General features: G+C 39.4%; 1 protein-coding gene across 4 annotated transcripts in view; it reads right to left on the reverse strand.

The window, feature by feature from the left end:
- LCOR (ligand dependent nuclear receptor corepressor) overlaps window positions 1–17,598 on the reverse strand; it is an 88,227-nt gene that overhangs the window by 52,571 nt on the left and 18,058 nt on the right. For 3 of the 4 annotated variants that reach the window (XM_075423574.1, XM_075423572.1, XM_075423575.1), the window contains exons 2-3: window positions 3,681–3,746; window positions 3,185–3,264 (exon numbers count right to left, since the gene is read on the reverse strand). The exons of the other annotated variant lie outside the window; for it this stretch is intronic. Coding sequence is in view for 2 of the 3 variants with exons in the window: in XM_075423572.1 (XP_075279687.1) it covers window positions 3,185–3,264; window positions 3,681–3,746 (146 nt within the window). In the remaining variant the exon portion in view is untranslated. The remainder of the gene's footprint in view (window positions 1–3,184; window positions 3,265–3,680; window positions 3,747–17,598) is intronic. 4 annotated transcript variants of the gene reach the window in all.

The raw sequence follows: 17,598 nt of genomic DNA on the forward strand, positions 1-17,598 counted from the left end.
GTTTTTTCACCCTTAAACAGCACTGCCAATAAACTGATCTTGGCCTCCAATTCTCATCCTGCAGTCCAGAATTCAGTTCTCCTTGAGCACAACTACTGGCCTCTTAAGTTACAGGTGATTCTTAAAGGAAAGTGAAATCCAGAAAAAATACCTGAAGATTTTTATTGGTTTTGAACTCATCAGACCAGGTACCTACAAGTCACTCAAAGGTGAAAATCAAGTACACTGATTAATTATTCCACTAATCCAAAAGCGGGTATTGGTAGAGATGTACCATTGATAAAAAAGGCCAGTCACAGCCACACACTGTTGTAGTATGTGGTTCACGGCTATCTTGCTCCCAGCTGCAACATCAGTTACACACCTTTTAATTCCGTAACTCAGCAGTACACAAGCATAAGCCCAAATCATGCCATCCTGCCCAGTTCTCTTCCTAAAAAGGTAAGAGGATGCACATTAAAAATAAAACAAAGTAGAATAGAGGATGTGGCACAGAAAGCACATCTGAGACCACTTTATGTACAGGAACATGTAAGTTTTAGCAGTTACAGAAGACTGAGCCTGCAACTCCCTAAAAAGAAGGCAAGTTAAAGATATCGGTATAGATGTTGAATGGAATAGACTTCAAATAAACTAGCACCCTTTCTAATTCAGTTCAGTCCATCAGCTGAAGATTGTCCATCATTTAGCTGAATACCAAACGAAGTTACAAACACTTTTGTAACAATTAAGTCTCTGGTGTTTTAATTCAAATTATGATGTTGTCAAATCCATACTGTTTGAAGGCTCCCATAAGAGAGTCATATTTAACTCTGTATTGCAAGCTAGTGACATCAGCAATGGCCATCAGTGCAGCAGTTTGGCATACCCACAGAGGAAAGGAAGCACTCCCACCTTGCCATCTCTCTTAGCCGACATACAAGAACTCACTAGGTCTAAAAAGGAGGCACGTTCTTCCCTCAAAAACAAACCAATTCCCCCCTAATACCGAAACTCAACAGAACCAATATAGAGGCTGGGGGGGCAGGAGGCGGGGGGGGCGGACCAAACAACAAAACAACAAAAAACCAAAACCCACACACATAAAAAATCCTACATACTCCAAAGAAGCCCTGAGCCAAGCATGAAGAGAATCACCAGGATTAACAGAGAAGTCATAAGTCTGATTTGAACGGACTAGTTCACCCTCCTTCCCCACTCCCCCCTCTCCCAAACAGCCAGTGATTCCTGCCCATGCAGCAAACAAGTATGTGTACAAAGCTCTCTTTGCGGTCCCTGTTTATCAATCAGCTGTAAGAAAAATGGTTTCAACAGGCATTTGTGGCTACTGAAGTGTAAAGTGACAGAAATTGCTTAAGTTTTATTTACAAAAAATATTCTACCCAAGCCCATAGTGGCTGACTGATCTACCACAGCCCTTCTTCACTCGCATTTCTCTCCAGCCTGCTCAGAACTTATAACCTCCTTCCCCTTCACCTAGTGCCTTTGCAAAGCGATGCTGCACGCCCTGGCTGCGTTCTGTGTCAGTCTGTACACAATCCTAAAATCTCCTTAAACTTCTAATGCCAAAACACCACAGAGCACCACAGAGCATACCAGATGTGACCATATCTGCATCTTTTCTTTTACTCATTTAAAAGCCACCACATAGTACAATGGGAAACCATGTTAGGAACCTTAACGTAAATGATAACTAGCACTAGCATAAGGAATACATTGCCAGTGATACTCAGAATCATGGGCTGCACTTTACTATGTGAATCCAGAAAGAAAAGCATAGCAAGGTGTATGAAAATATAAATAGTGGTATCTCAGCTTCTGACTAAAGGTTATGTAGAAGCTTGAAGAGGACAAGACAACTGTGCCTAATCAGCACACTATACAGCAGACATTCGCGTTCTTAGTTTTTGTCTTCAACTAACAGTCACTGATTTTCAGGAGCTTATTTGAGTTATTGTGGATCTGTGAGGACAACTGAGATATGAACAGTCTTTGAAGATCTACCCATACGCTGTTAGATACTCCCAGGCTATGACCAGTCTCTGACCACACCACAAAATTAACTTCTGAATCAATTCAATGGCTTAACTAGAACTGTGCTATACACTTGATTTTGTCTTTTATGAGATGACACAAGTCAAACAAGACAGAACTCCTTACAGCACAAGCATACATACAGTTTACCTGCTGTCAGTCTCAATTAAAGAAAGTATTATGGGTTATATCTGTTCTAAATGCAAGCATTCCTAACCCTCCTCCCCATGCCTTAACAAAAACTGTAAGGCAAAACCAAGCATAAACTGGCAACATGGCAAGTATCACTATCAATAAGGTACTTCCTCTACGAACAAGCCATGAGCCATACATGTTAGCTGCTGGAGAGGAAAGAGTGCTTTTGTTTCATTCCTAAGTTGACAGAGATCCACTCTGTGTGTTATTTTACACTGTGCAGGAAGAAGTAGCAGTTAAACGTTCCAGCAAATGAAGTTTTGCCAAGACAGATGAGCCTTCCTTCCTATGCTATAGAACAATCATTATTTCAACACATGGGCTGAGCAACAAGCACGTATAGCACGATAGCCTTTGTTTCATATACAGCTATAATCTTGTTAAGAAAACAAACTGCAAGTTTATTAGCGTTGGCAAAGCCAGCTTGTCCACGTTTAGGCTCTGACTTGGTTATAAACAAGCACAGTACAAAATCTACCACACATATGAGCCCTTTAATAAAAGGATATGGCCCACAGGGAAAGAGATTCCAAGATACAGAACAAGACTCTAGGTTGTTAAACGAACCACATTTCCATGCTGAAGATAAGCCCAGCATCTGACTGGAGTAAACATGCACAAGTCACAGTCTGGCTCCCTTGGGAAGGGTTTCACGATTCCAACAAGATCTTTTACAAAGAACTAAAAAACCCCAAAACAAACAAAAACCCCACCAAACAGATGAAGTCCCTACACAGAAAAAAGAAAAATCTGCATCACATACTACAAATAAAAAGTTGCAGAGAGGAGGCAAGTCTGTTCATTAACTTGCACTATTTTAATTCAGAAAGCCTTTTTCCGAAGGAGGAGAAAGGGGTAGGAGGTTGCAGTTTTTCTGTGTTCAGTTAACTAGGAGCAAACTCCCTCCCTTTGTCCCTCCCCTACAACTACTAGCTTCACACATCTGTATTGTTACCTTCACTTTTTCTCTTCTCAGGCAGCAGAAAAGACAATTTTCATCAAAAGACCAATCAGAAACACCTTCAGGCTCACAGTCTGTAAATCAGAGGAATAGCAAATTACTTCATATTCATAAACTGCGACATAACTGGAGCCAAAAGAGAAATGCCAAATTAAATACCTGTTTCACAACATTCTTGCCTGCATTCTGAAGATGCAGGCTTCATTTCGGCCATTTTTCTAAATCCCCAGATTACCAAACAGTACACATTTTATCTATGCACAACAAATCTGTTTTTCTGAGCACTGCCAAATACACTCTCAGCTACATAAAGATGAACGCACACTCATTAGTAATTTTAGCCAATATGAAACTAACTGTGAGCACTGCCTGGGGGAGGGGGAAAAAAAAGCACAAATCACCACGGTAACACACATTTTCTAGAGGCAGAGCTGGGGCTGCTTCTGACATTAGAAATGCAGAACAAGATATGAACATAGAGATTGAATACCTTTAAACAAACTGAGATCTTTTAATAATCCAGGTCCAAACAGGCCTTCTAGAATACTTTCAAACCCTAAAAGCAAATAAAAGAATTGTTAGCTTTCTAGATTAAGTACGTCACTACAAGAATATTCACAATAGCAGTTCTATATTTATCTGTTCCAAGAACAGAGCTCAACGCGTTTTCTCTAAGTATTACATGATGCATGGGTCAATTGTGATGACTGAACTACCGACAAATCATAGCACAATCTAGAGTCCACTGACTCCTGTACTTTTGTAAATAGCTAGGTTAAAAACAAAGAACATTATGACATTGAAATAAACCATTTCGAAAAGGTTCTACAACGTGACCAGGTAATTTCTATATGAAAAACATTTTCTTGCTTCAGTCTCCAAACTGAAATAAGGTACGTTTTCCCAATTAAAAAAAAAAAAAAAAGCATTCTTCCATCTGAGTGGCATTCAGTTACTTTTCTGAATTTCAGCAAATGTTAGAATCAGTGCTTCCTGAAGAGTTACAGGTTTGAAGGGAGAAAATTCGAAGGAAAGGGATTCAGCAGCACCATGCCACTAAGGACCCAAATTCTAATCACAGATCCACATCTACCATACACAGTCCCATTTACTTCAATGCCATGATTTATGCCTCATTTAAAATAAGTCTACCCGATTTAGTTTATTCCAAAAGAGGAAAAACCTTTACTGAAATTATTGCCACTATTTGGAAATGTTAAATCAATATTACGCTAAATCCCTGCTGGCAGTAAAATCTACAGATCTATTAACTGCCCAATACTGTGAGAAGACAGGTTAGCAGAGTGAATATGAAAAGTACAAAGACTACTTCAAGGGGGACAGACAAATTCCACCTGCTTATAAAAATGTATTCCCAATATGACCATAAAACTCAAGACTACAACTCATGATTTTTTTTCCCCCCAATAATACTTTTGCTTTGTAGGTTTAATAACGGTTTGCATATAGCTAGGGGCAGCTTCTACTACTTGCCTGAATCTTTGAGAGGCAGAAGAAATGAAAAAAAAAAAAACCCCACAAAAATATGGTTTTAAATTTACAGAAACTTGCACGGGTGAATCGGGGACAGATAAACTACCTGAAATAGCCCTTTTAAGAAACCAGTCAAAATCTAAATGATCGCATGCTATGAAGGAAATTAGTTATTACATTGCAAAAGAGCAACAAATCTAAAATAACTCTGACTATATACAGATCTAATATCAAAGTTATCTTTTAGACAGCAGTCTTCAAAAGGAAAGGACTAGTAGCACGACATCCCTCTGGGTGTCAGCACGAGTGCCAGCACACTAACATACTTAGACATCAGACACAGGACCCTACAGAATTTGCAGCCTGCAACACAACATAGATGGCCAAAGCATTGTCAGGGCACACCACCATCCTTGGTCTAATGCCTATCACAGCCTGATACTAAAAGTCTGGTCTCAGAAAGCACCAAGTGGAGAACAAAAAAAAAAGATGAAAGAGTGATGGTGAAATAGGAGTCAAGAGTAAAGAGAAATAAGAGAGAGATCAGAAAACAAGGTGGAAGAGGAGAAACTAGAAAAACATCCCATTGAACAGCACCTTGTCAGGCAGAGAAGTAGCACTGCCTCCAAAAAAAGCCAATTCAGGCTTCAGGAAGTGGCAGGAACAGTGGGAAAGGGCCGACCAACCTGACCTAGAAAAAAAATAGGAGAATCAGGGCATTGACCCATAGGTTTACAACACTGACTCTTTTACGGGTAGTGACCCCTCAGAATTTGTATCTGAAATGAAACCTTAAGGAAAACAGCTAATGAACCTCAGTCTTGTATCTTTTTGCTTAAAAAAATACATTATATTCAGAAGAGCTCAGAAATTTTACTCAAACTCACCACTCTTTAAATAGTAACTGCCAATGACTCATGCCCCGCCCGCCATTTGCCATGCATGCAATTGCACACTGAAGTCCTTGCCAAGTTTTACAGCTTGGATATTGTACAATCATAGTTTGCTAGCCCACTGTTCTCAATGATGCTAATGCCACTCGGGTTTTATTAATATTAAATATTGGATTTAGCAGTTGCATAGCAACAGCAGAACATCTTATGTGCAATGCTTGACATTAAAAAAGGCAAATAAGGGAAGTATGAATGTATTCAAAAACTATACTGAAGACTGGCAAAACCGCCATGAAGCTGAGCCCTATGCCCCCCCAATGCAAAGTACAACGCAGTCAAGACAGTATAAGCCCTGCGATGTAGTACTCCATCATTCACGACTCCAAAAGAGCAACTGTGTACAGTTAATCATGCACAATACATTGAAAACAAAATCTTGAAAAAGGAGCTGCCTACTTTTTATAGTATTTTTCTCTCCATTGTCACTGCTTTTAGAAGCTTGAAAAGAACATTTCTTTTCCCACCGACTGTCCTTTTCCATTTGGCAGATGATATTTTCCTGCATTTCAAATGGAACAGAAATTAACATGGCTGTCTCTGCGAAATTCCGGTTTCTATACTTTCATCATCTTTATTTCAGTGTCTGACAGTTCACAGCAGCTGAAGAGCAGGGCCAGTGGAAAAGTTGCAGGAATAACAGAATTAGAAGAGAGGAAAAGGCGTGAAGAACCCAATACTTTAGAGCTTTCTCTTAGACACGGTCTTCACAATTAAAGGAGCCATACATTTAAACCTTACAACATTCCTTGCAACCTACGTAAGGAAAACATCTTTTGGATGTTAGTGCAAGAATTTAGAAAATAAGTTGGTTCTTTAAAAATGAAAAGAAAAAAAATCCATCATTTACAAAAGTGTAAAACATCTTTATCTCAGAAGGCTCTCCAGCAAGTGAAGAATTAGCACTGAAGCAAGGGTGGAATAACTTTTTAAATGCAGAGATTGTTACATACATACTACTATTTCACAACTGTTAGCTCTGAAAGTAAAGCAATACTTAAGAAACATTATTCTCTAAAATGTCCTCTGACAAATATCAGAATATGGATGTGTCATTTTTATCTTAAGAGTAACAAGCACAAAAATTAAAACTAAAAAAAATAAAAACAGAAGTTGACTATGCAGTTTCCAGCATGGTCAAGTTTCACTAGTTTTGTCTCCGCACCCAAACAGTTTTACTTTCATATTTTCTGGTATTTTAATCCTCACTCATGTAACCAAAAATTTTAAGTCATAAATTTACAGTGTAATTACAGTTTGTTGGTTAACAGTTTAAGACAAGAGGTAAACACAACAGCTAAACTTCAAGCTTTCCCAGGAAAAAAAAGAAAAAAGAAAAAATATCATCCAGTTAGGTCTTCGTATCATCTTACTGCCTTAAAACTGAGAGCACTTGTAATGATGAAGTAGCTACCAGGCTCCCCGAGAAAACAGTAGTAGAGAAGTTGATAGTCCAAGAGTGGACTTTACTGGCTGATTTCTAGCAACATGGATTAGCCAAAGAAACATTCTCCCCTTTAAAAAACAGGAATGTAAGATCTTCAGGAGACCAGGATTCATTTCTGGACTGCCAGTGCCACTGAGCCTAGCATTTCAAACAATGTTTTTTCCCCTATGACAGCACAGCTCCAGCACAATCTTTAATACTCACTACATAATTCAGCTCTACACAGGTACCTAGTCAAAGCAGTAAAGCTTGTACCACTAATTAGAAGTTAAATAATTTTGAGAGTAGTAAAGAAAGGCTATAATCTGTCTTTACTACTATATAATTTGTTAAAGAATTCTGAAAAAATAAACGTAGCTAGGGCCCCAAAGGGGGAAAACAAAACCAGCATGCATAGGTATCAACTCTTCAGCCCTAATCTGTGAGTATCAATTTAATCCATGAACATAAATTTGTAAGATAGATCTCAATAGACTAAATAAGCAATAGCCAGGGGAATAGGTAAGTATACTAGATATTGTAGACCAACTGCAATAGGAAATAAGACAACTGATTCACCAGCATTTATTTATAATAAATAATCAGCTTATTACATAGCAATTTGCACTTTAAAAGGACTTTGAAAAGCTGGAAATTGAGTCAAATCAATTAAGATTATAGCTGTCTACATATTTTTTAAATTTCTTAACTATTTAAGAACTTTTTACTAGAAACCCTCAAAACTATATCGGGGCGGGGGGGAGAGAATCTGATCTATTAAAAAAAAAAACCCAAGAAAACCCATAAAGCCCCAAAACCACAATGCAACTAAGAGTGAAAGCACAAAGAGGAGACAAGAGGTTGGAAGAGGGGCAGGGGGATTCAGACCACAGAACATAAATAAATGTTACAGAGGTCAGAGCAGACACACACACAGCTTTAAAGTAAGCAAAGATAAAACCAAAAAGAGGGCACATAGCATTACCCTAAAAAAATTCTGTAAGAACAAGGTAGTATATTAACAAACATTCAGTAGAATAGCATATGATCACTCAACAAAATCTACTGAGGTGATGTTATTTAAACATTTGTAAGTTAACAGTCTTAAAATACAATGGAAGTGATGGATCTTTTTTTTTCCCCTGGGAGTTACTCAAAGAATGTTTGCAGCAGTGTTTAATTCCAGAAAGTCTTGCAATATTGAGAAAGTTCCATCCCTTTGAAAGGTCAAAACATTAAACAGTTAAGTTCAGTACTGGGGTCTCAACTTGGTAAAGGTTCTAAAAAACAAGGAACAGCTCAGAGGACTACTGAGGAATTAACAGCAAAAATAGAAAACAGTGTCAATCAACATGGGCTTAAAAAAAACTATTTTATTTAATTTGACTTTTATGAAACTAAAAATTTTATTAACAACAGATTTTATGTAATATTTTTAGATCTATGTAACATTTTGGGTCTGGCACAACACATTTTGACACAAACCGGACAGGGGGAAAAAGAAGATAAAAGAAAAAAAAACCAAAACAAACAACAACAAACCCCCCCCAGCCAACTACATATAAAACAGATTAAAAATCAATTAAGTGACTGCTTTTGAAATGTTGGTGTCAATGGGAAGCCACTGCCAGTGAGGTCCATCAGGTATTGGTTCCTGGCCCAATCCCATGTAACATTTCAGTCGGTGACTTGGAAGAAAGCAGTCACTAAATTTGCAGGAGATACAAAGACAGGAAGAACAGTAAATAACAAAAGGCCCAGGTCACAGAGGCTGCTAACCAAACCAAATGCAATTAAACACTACTTGGAAAGAGGGGCAGAGGAGAATGGAGAAAGCCACAAAACGCACATCTAGGAACAGGAAAAACAGCTTCTCAGAGACATACCCAGATTCAGCAGCTGAAATTGGAAGCTGATCAAACTCAGCCAGACATGAAACATTCTTAATTTTACAAGGGCCCAACTGGAAATCACAAGACATGCACTCCCAGACCAGACCAACACTTTCCCTAGCCTAGGATTCTGGAGGTGTTACTTAGGGAAGCGTGGGTTGCCTGCCAAGATCTATCCCCCTTGTTCTCTCCCCAGCACTTACATTCATCATGTTAGGAGTCTCATTAACTAGTAGGAAGCAAGGGCCACTACCATCACATCAGGTTTTTACTGGATTTCTCATGCCTAGATCTTCTGGTCAAGACTGGATATATTTACCCACAGCTATGGGATTTGAAGCAGGAATTAATTCAGAAAAATCTTACAGTCTATGTGCAACATGGGAGTTCTGTCTCTTTCAGGACAAAAATCTATTAAACTTGAATGTTTCAGTCACAGGCATCTTAATAGAAAAGCAAGACCAAGCAACAAGGGAGGGGAAAAAAATTCACAGGACAGTTATTAATATACACCAAGTCTCAGGATATGCATATAATTATAAATTGTGAATATTCTTTTGTTCACGCAACAAAATAAAAGAACCTCCCATCCACTACGATGAGAAATCTCGCAATCCGAATGGAGCCGAATTAAGTAGTCCAACTACAAGAGAAAAACAACTTTGCCTCAGCTTCCTGGGTGGGCAACAAAGAAAGAAAAAGCTCTGCATCTGCAGTAATTTTTCAAAGTTCATGCTTCTACATTTTTCTTAATGAAACTGTATTGGTCAGTGACTTGCTGCAGATGTCCCTGGTCCAAAGACAACAGATGCTTTAGTAAATCCAAGAACTTTCCAGGGACTTTAAATATCAATAACCTGATGCTATAACAGAACAAAAGAATGCATACAGAAAAGAACTAAGGATGTTAAGATAGGTACTGTTTAACAGAAGAACAGGTATAACCAATACCTATATAGCAATATGTATGTCTTCTATAGATTTTTCCACTAGAGCACCTTGTTCCCAAGACAAAAGATGTGATATCACTTGCCTGAGGTCCCTAAACAGGCCCTTGGAGCTCAACACAAGAAGAATCCTTTAGCCTTAGACTAATGCTTTATTCACTGCACAACCGCACCTCCAGTAGAGAAGTTCTGTTTGAAGCAATTAAGAAGTCAATGAGGTACATGTTCGGCCAAACAGCCTGTTACAGTAACTTACCAGAGCAATAAGCTGAGAAACCAAAAAAAGGGACAAAAAAAACCCCACTATGGCAGCAAACAAGTAATGTTGATAGAAGTGCTTCTGACCATCCATCCTGCAAGAGTTCATTAAAATTCCACTACTGGTCTGTGACTTTAATGAAAAAGCAGCAGCTGCAGTGGGCCATCCTTGCTCTTCTCTCCAAGCATCCCTCTCAACCAAGCAATTCCTTTTCCTCCAAAGATCAGATCTAAGCACATTTTCTCTGATGGAATACCAAACTCGCAGCAAGGCATTTAAAAGTTAATGAGCTAAGTATGACAGAAAACCAGCTACATATCTGAACTACAGTGCTGCAATGCACTCGCCTTCACAACAGAAAAGAGTCCTGCCAAACCCCCTAAAAGATGGTAGATCTCTCCCCTCTACAGGGGTGAATTGAGAGGCAAAGCAAGCAAGTTATGAGGCTGTTTTGCAGTGCGAGAAATGGAAACAGGTCTCCCCATCTTATGTTCGCACTCTAACTGGCAGATTATCTCACTGATTACAAATGAAGAGTCACCCCCCAAAAAACCAGAAGTGACAAGTTATAAAACTTATTGATAGAGTATACAGCAAGGCAAAAGCCATAATATGGACCATCTCCTGCCCTGCCCCCATGAGGAGTATTTATATGTACGTGATTTCATACCAAGAAGATAATTACATGAAGGCATGCAACCTTCTTATCTCTAATAAAAAGTCTCAGCACCAGAACTCGAGCAAAGCCAAGGACTTTCTGCAATGGCTGTCTCAACATCACCCCAAGATACAGCAATTGCTCTGGCAGGCTGAGCTGTAATCTTCATGTGGATTTGCGGGGGTGGGAAGATCCTCCGATTTGTAGATATTGCATCACTAATCTGGCTAGTTGTTCAAGTCAGGGGTTGTGGGCTTTTGTTTCACATTTACACGCAAGATCAGGAGGTTTATTGTATGACTATCTGGTTTTCTTCACAGCCAGTCACCACCAATGCAGGACCTGACTGGAATCTTCCTATGTAAATACTTGCATTTTATTACTTTAGAAAATAAACCAGAAAACACAGTCATCACAAAATGGTAAAGAATGACAGCAGAAGAGTTTCAGTAACTACCAACTTTCTATGCATCCTTAAAAAGGTAGTTTTTACTTCATGGTAGAATAAGATCTAAATTAAAAACAAAAACACAAACAAAAACCCCAAACACACACACACTAAAAATTGAAGTGGTATTTGTTTTTCAGTATCAGTTCAAACACAGTGCTCCTATTTGTTTAGCCTCTAGGTCCGGAGTTCCAGCAGGCAGCCAGGTACAACTTTCACTGAGAAGAAACTATACCAACTAGCTAGCAAGTTTGTACACAGGTTAAAAGAGCCAAATAGCCCAAGAATGACTGCTCCATAGCTCAAAACATCATGGACCAGAAGTTTTTATAGAGACCCAAATGTTGCTCAAGCTTGAGGCAATTTTTTCCATATTCAACAGTGTTGCATTATTTACTGCAGCAAAATAAAAACCTTAAAACTTCTCTCCTGTTGGAGACAACCTGTCAAGCTTCACTGCCAAGCAAAGTTAAGATGACATTCACTAACTACCAGTGTTTATCCCCATAGCCCACGCTCCCCCAGCACAAGCATAAGAATAGCCTTGCAGCAGACAGAACTGATCTGCCTAGAAAATGCCCCCCTCCCCGAACAGACAGGATTTCCAGCAAGGTCAGTTCACTGCTCCACTTTATTTCATGGCCATAGTACTGCTTAAACCACAGATCAGCCAGAGTCAGGTGTGCTGTCAGGAACAGCTGGGCACAAATAGGTACAGCAGAAGCCCAAGTCAGTTTAAACCATGAAGGAATTCTCCCTCTCCCCCAGAAGTTGTATATGTGGAAGCACAGGATACCAGTGATTTCCACCCCAGCCTCAAGATATACATATCAGCATGGTGCAGAAGCGTATTAGAAGTGTGGGTTAAACTGGCTGAGATATTGGCTGTATTTCATATTCCATAGCAGTGCTATTTGAAGAGGGTTGCCTTCCCCTAGCTATTCAGCCCTGCCCCACACCATTCTCGGTCTGCAACACACAGCCACTTACTGAAACAACTCAGCTAATAACCAAGCAAGGGTAGGCACAAGCTGCTGAATCCATTTAAACCAGGACCACCAGCAGAAAAATTACCTACCAAACCACAGCTTTGACCTACCAAACCCTTGGAGTGCAACTTGGTTTCACGTCCTGTATCACAGGAGGTGAGTTATATCATCAGACATTACTGAATTAACTAAATGCATTATTCTCTTCTTTTTAGATCTCAAGTAATAAATACCTCTTTTGCCATCTCTACAGAGATTTTCAAATCTGTATAGGAGTTTGCAAAGGGGAATGAAAACAAGATTCTACTTAGGAAACTAAATATAATTATACCACCCATCATTAAAGAGACGATGATCTTCAATAAATAGGATAAACCTGTGAAAATTATTGAACATTTCTTCGTTGAGCAGTGAATATACGGAGCTTACCTCTATGGTAAAAACTGCCAAGAGCCTTTTTACTCTAGTATTTCTGATTGTAAAAGTCTGTCTGATGTTAAATAAATCTTCATCGTAAGCCATTACATAATTGCCCCAATGAAGAGTATGCCTTCTGACTCCAGCTGCCAAACAGCATCCTGAAAAATCATATGATATGCAAATACACACCACTTTATTAAGTCAAGTGATTATTTCACTAAAACACCAGTGAGCAAATCTAAATTCTGATTAAGAAGCTAACCGAAGAAAAGAAGAATCTAGATCATGGAAAGAAAGCTGAATCATAGAATCACAGAAGGGTTTGGGTTGGAAGGGACCTCACAGATCATCTGGTTCCAAACTGCTGCCATGGGCAGGGACACCTTCCACTAGACCAGGCTGCTCAAAGCCCCGTCCAGCCTGGCCCTGAATATTTGCAGGGAGCGGGCAGCCACGACTTCTCTGGGCAGCCTGTTCCAGTGCTTCACAACCCTCACAGTAAAGAATTTCTTTCTTATATCTAAGGTAAATCAACCCTCTTTCAGCTTGAAGCCATTCCCCCTTGTCCTGTCACTACGGGCCCTTGCAAAAAGTCCCTCCCCAGCTTTCTTGCAGGCATTGTTCACATACTGGAAGGCTGCTCTACGGACTCCCCTGAGCCTTCTCTTCTCCAGGCTGAACAGCCCCAACTCTCTCAGCATTTTCTCCTAGGTGAGGTGTTCCATCCATCTGATCATTTTTGTAGCCTCCTCTGGACCGGCTCCAACAGGTCCATGTCTATCCTGTGCTGGGGGCTCCAGAGCTGGATGCAGGACTCCAGAAATCATGACTACAGCGAATATGAAACACACCTGATATTTTGTGAAGGCTTCCCAGAAACTCAGGAAAAGTATCCTTAGCCTTTGCAGGTAGACTGTTCAGTTCTGTCTCAACAGAAAGGATGATTTGGTGAAATCAGTGGGTGACACAGGCAGCTACACAAAAACGAAAGGGTAACCGAAAACAGGGCAGAGGGCGAAAGTTAACCACCTTAAACAAAAACCCCCAAACCAAAGATCAGCACACAGAGAGAGGTACCTTAACACTGAAAGACGTGAGCATAGAATTCATCCTAGCTACAGAGCAGATTATAGCGACTGTCATCTCTGGAGTCACATTATATATATACCTTCAAGTGAGGCATTGGGGAGTTTACAACACAAGGTGCAAAGGGAGCACATCTAAGCCTAACAGCCACCTCCAGTATTAGGGTTGTTTGCATGACAATAGTACCAAGAGCACAATGGTACAAAGTAAGCACAAGACAACTCTTGCATATGGCGCAGAAGATACAGCTGTATTACTATTGTCACTCTTGTGCCAACACAACTAAATCCTAGCATAAATATTCTTACCTGTCCTTTATTCACACCTCAGGTTAGGCCTATGCACTGAAGAAGCTGCAAGCCCCCATATTCCTCTGGAAACAGAGAAGCATAAGCACAGCTGCCAACAACTTTGTAACAAAATATCATAGCAGCAAAACAATTTGGTGTTGAAATAAATTGTGGGAACTGAAAGTGCCAGATGCGATGGAGCATTACTCAGTGTGGACTAGGAGCAGTGAACCTTCTTTAAAAAAACTACACAGATGCAAGAAACTCACAGTAAAGATCTAGACGATAGCCCAGCCTCTGGGGCTTAGTGGTAATTTTCCCAAAGAGCAACTGACTGATAAATCTCTCTCTCACTTCTGATGTCATGTAATGTTTGCCATCATTTCATGTAGCAACTCTCTGAATATTTCTAACCTTTTAGCTTTAGATAGACATCATCAATTCCATAAGCTATTCCTGCAGATGTGCTTCCCAGGAGAGGCGTACAGTTTCTTTCAGGTATTTTGTGTCCAACTACAACTGGGGTTACACTAAGCTTTTCTTTTTCCTCCTTGACAGCAACACGGGACCAAAGAAAGGCTGCTTAACATCAGGCATTTCTATTCACACACTTTTCCCTTTTCACTGGCAATACAAACAACTGTACAGGTGCATAAAGAAGACAATGAAAAAAACCTCATTTTTGCTAGCATTATTTCTAGACAGGAACAATTTCCTGGCCTAGTCCAATTATGTCAGCAGGAATAAATGGCAGGACCAGGGACAGCTTAGACAGCAACACTGCTGAAATCAAGACCTGTTTGACTTCCTCATTCACTCTCTCAAATCATCTTTCCCTTATTCAAATTTGAGACAGACATCTCAAGTAGGTACTGGATCCGAGCTGAAGATCATGGTCAGAAAAAAAACCTTGGGATTTAGTTGATGCAAAAGTAACATGACAGAGAATACATCTTTTACGATGGCCATTCAGGATTTCAAAGTTATGCCCAAGTATCTTTTCCGGGTAGCTACAGTAAATAACTGAGTTATGTCATAGAATACACACAGTAATTTCAGCTCCTGGCATCATCTAACTCTTCCTAAAGCCAAGCAGCTCTGTGCAGCTTTTTTGCCACTGCCCAGTCTTCTCCATTTGTTTACTCCATTCCTTTTAGGATTCCTGAAGCACAGCACGTTATTGGCCTTTTATAAGTAAGGAAGTCAAACATTTAATCCACTGTACTTTTGTTAAGGTGACCATATCCCCTCATATCCTTGTTTTCAGTCTAGTTGAATTTCTTTCCTTGAAAGCAGCATGTGTGATCTGAGCTTGAGAGAAGACAGCAGTCCCACACCTTCTGCACACTAAGTTTCTCAATGTCATTGAATTACAGCAGAATCTCAGAATACGCTCACAGTTAATCAAATCACGGGTTTCTAGTCAAGAACATCGAACTATTACAAAGACAATCATCTGGAGGTCAGCCTCCTAGAACAGCCAGCCTTGCTCCAATTTTACAGTTGGTAGCTCAATAAAAAGGTCTTAGTAGACCAGTTACTGCCTCAGGCCTGCTCAAAGCATGAAGTCCCTCTTCAGGACGCTGAGCAGATCTAAAAAGAATTCTTTGGTGCTAAGCGAAGAAACGCTAGAAGAACACTCAGCCTGCTAAGAAACCACCTACTACAGGTCCTTTGTCCAAAATCCGACTTAAATTTTCCAGGTAATCTACACACAAAGCTTCTCAAGCTTGGCATTCCTGGTATTGCTAAATTCCTTGAAGACTGAAACACATGTATCAACCTCTATATGAAGAAACAACAGAAATACTTCACAGTTTTAAGTGCCACTTTGCTAGAAAAGCTTTAGCTTTTAAGACGAGGGCCACTGTCCACTTATATCCAAAGCAGCTCTTTTTGTAAATTCTGAACAGTCCTTTCAGAGCAAAATCTCGGAAACAGATTTTCCAATCCATAGCTAGGAATTGCCAGCAGCACAACCGTACAGACAGTGAAGGAATTTGATACAAACTGTCCTTCTGCAGGCTACATGCTAATCATCTCATCCTAAGGGATTACAAGTCTAGAGTAACACTAACATATTCAAAGTTACAAAATAGGTTGATGTCTATGACACTTTGTAAATATCTTCCCTTAAAGTCATTTTTTCCCTACGGAATTCTTAATAAATAAGTTTCTCTAAAAGAAAAGGAGTCTCATGCACATGTAATGAACAAAGCATGGCATAAAGAGTGAACACTGAACTGCCAAAGGCAGTGTGTGCAAGAAGCACTAATAACAACTTCACGGAAGCACCTTACTCCTCACTTCTGTCAACTTTGTACTTTACATCCTCTAAAGGTTCTTTCTGATACAGCAGACTTTTTAAAAGTGTTCTTTGACACCAGGAACATTTCCAGGCTCAAAGAATATTAGACTTCTAGCATACATTGTGCTTCAGCAGATTTGATAAAATAAACAGTAATACTCAATGAGTCTCAAATTTCCTTGAAAAGCTTGTAAGCAACCGTAACAAACTTGCATTTCTATAAAACCACATGAATAACACCAGAAGGGCTGAACGACGAAATCAGCCACTAAAAATGCACGGGAATACTAGTACAAGTGTTGCAAAGTACTGCACTTTGCTAGCACTAGTTCTTCTGAGAACATCTGTCAAAGAAGCCAAGACAAAGCAGAACTGCAATCTTGCCTAAATTTATTACTCATGTACAGAGCTGGACAGTACAAATGAAAATCCAAGCAGAAAAACTATAACCAAATACTTTAAAATGTTAGCCAAGAAGATAAGCAACAGTTTGAAAAGAAATTCAAACCGAATGAAGAGAAACTCCTTTCATTCACAAGGGGAAAAGAGTGGGAGCGCACTGGAAAACCAAGGCTGCAGAGGAACTTGCAAAATCCACAGTTACAATGAACATTGCCATCAGCATCAGAAACACTTCAGTAATTTAAATCGTTGCTTATACTAGTGTTTCAATAAGTAATTCAATTAAATACAGTAGTAGTTGAATACAAGACACTCCTAGAGGTGGCCGAATCAAAAATATATTTTTAAAAATAGCACATTGGTTTAATGTTGACTTCTTTAACTGCTAATTACTGCCAGACAATTGCTTACATAACAGAAAACATGCAATACCCCACTTTGCAATAGCTACACAGTCACAAAACACATTTTAAAGGAAGCTGCATTATCAAATCTGCAAAAACAGCTTAGCATAGGGTTTACTCTTCCCAACAACTAGTTACTTACAAGTACCAAAATGATGTGACCTGCAATACAGGGTTTCAAAAAACTTCAGTGTGCAAATTTTTTTTTTTAAACACTTATTTGATGCAAGTATTTCTATAGATATTTGACTATTTCAAGTATTTAAAAAGCTCTCTTAGGGCCTGTATTCATGCATTCAGAAGTCTGAAGTGGTCTTTCATAAATATCTTGAACATGGTCTAAAGATTTTATATGTTCTTGGATTAACCTACAGTTAATCTTATTAGACAAAGAGCCAAGATTTTCAAGAATGAGTGCTAAAGCTATAACACTAA

The sequence above is a fragment of the Opisthocomus hoazin genome, chromosome 6 (assembly GCF_030867145.1).
Source record: "Opisthocomus hoazin isolate bOpiHoa1 chromosome 6, bOpiHoa1.hap1, whole genome shotgun sequence".
NCBI lineage: Eukaryota > Metazoa > Chordata > Aves > Opisthocomiformes > Opisthocomidae > Opisthocomus > Opisthocomus hoazin.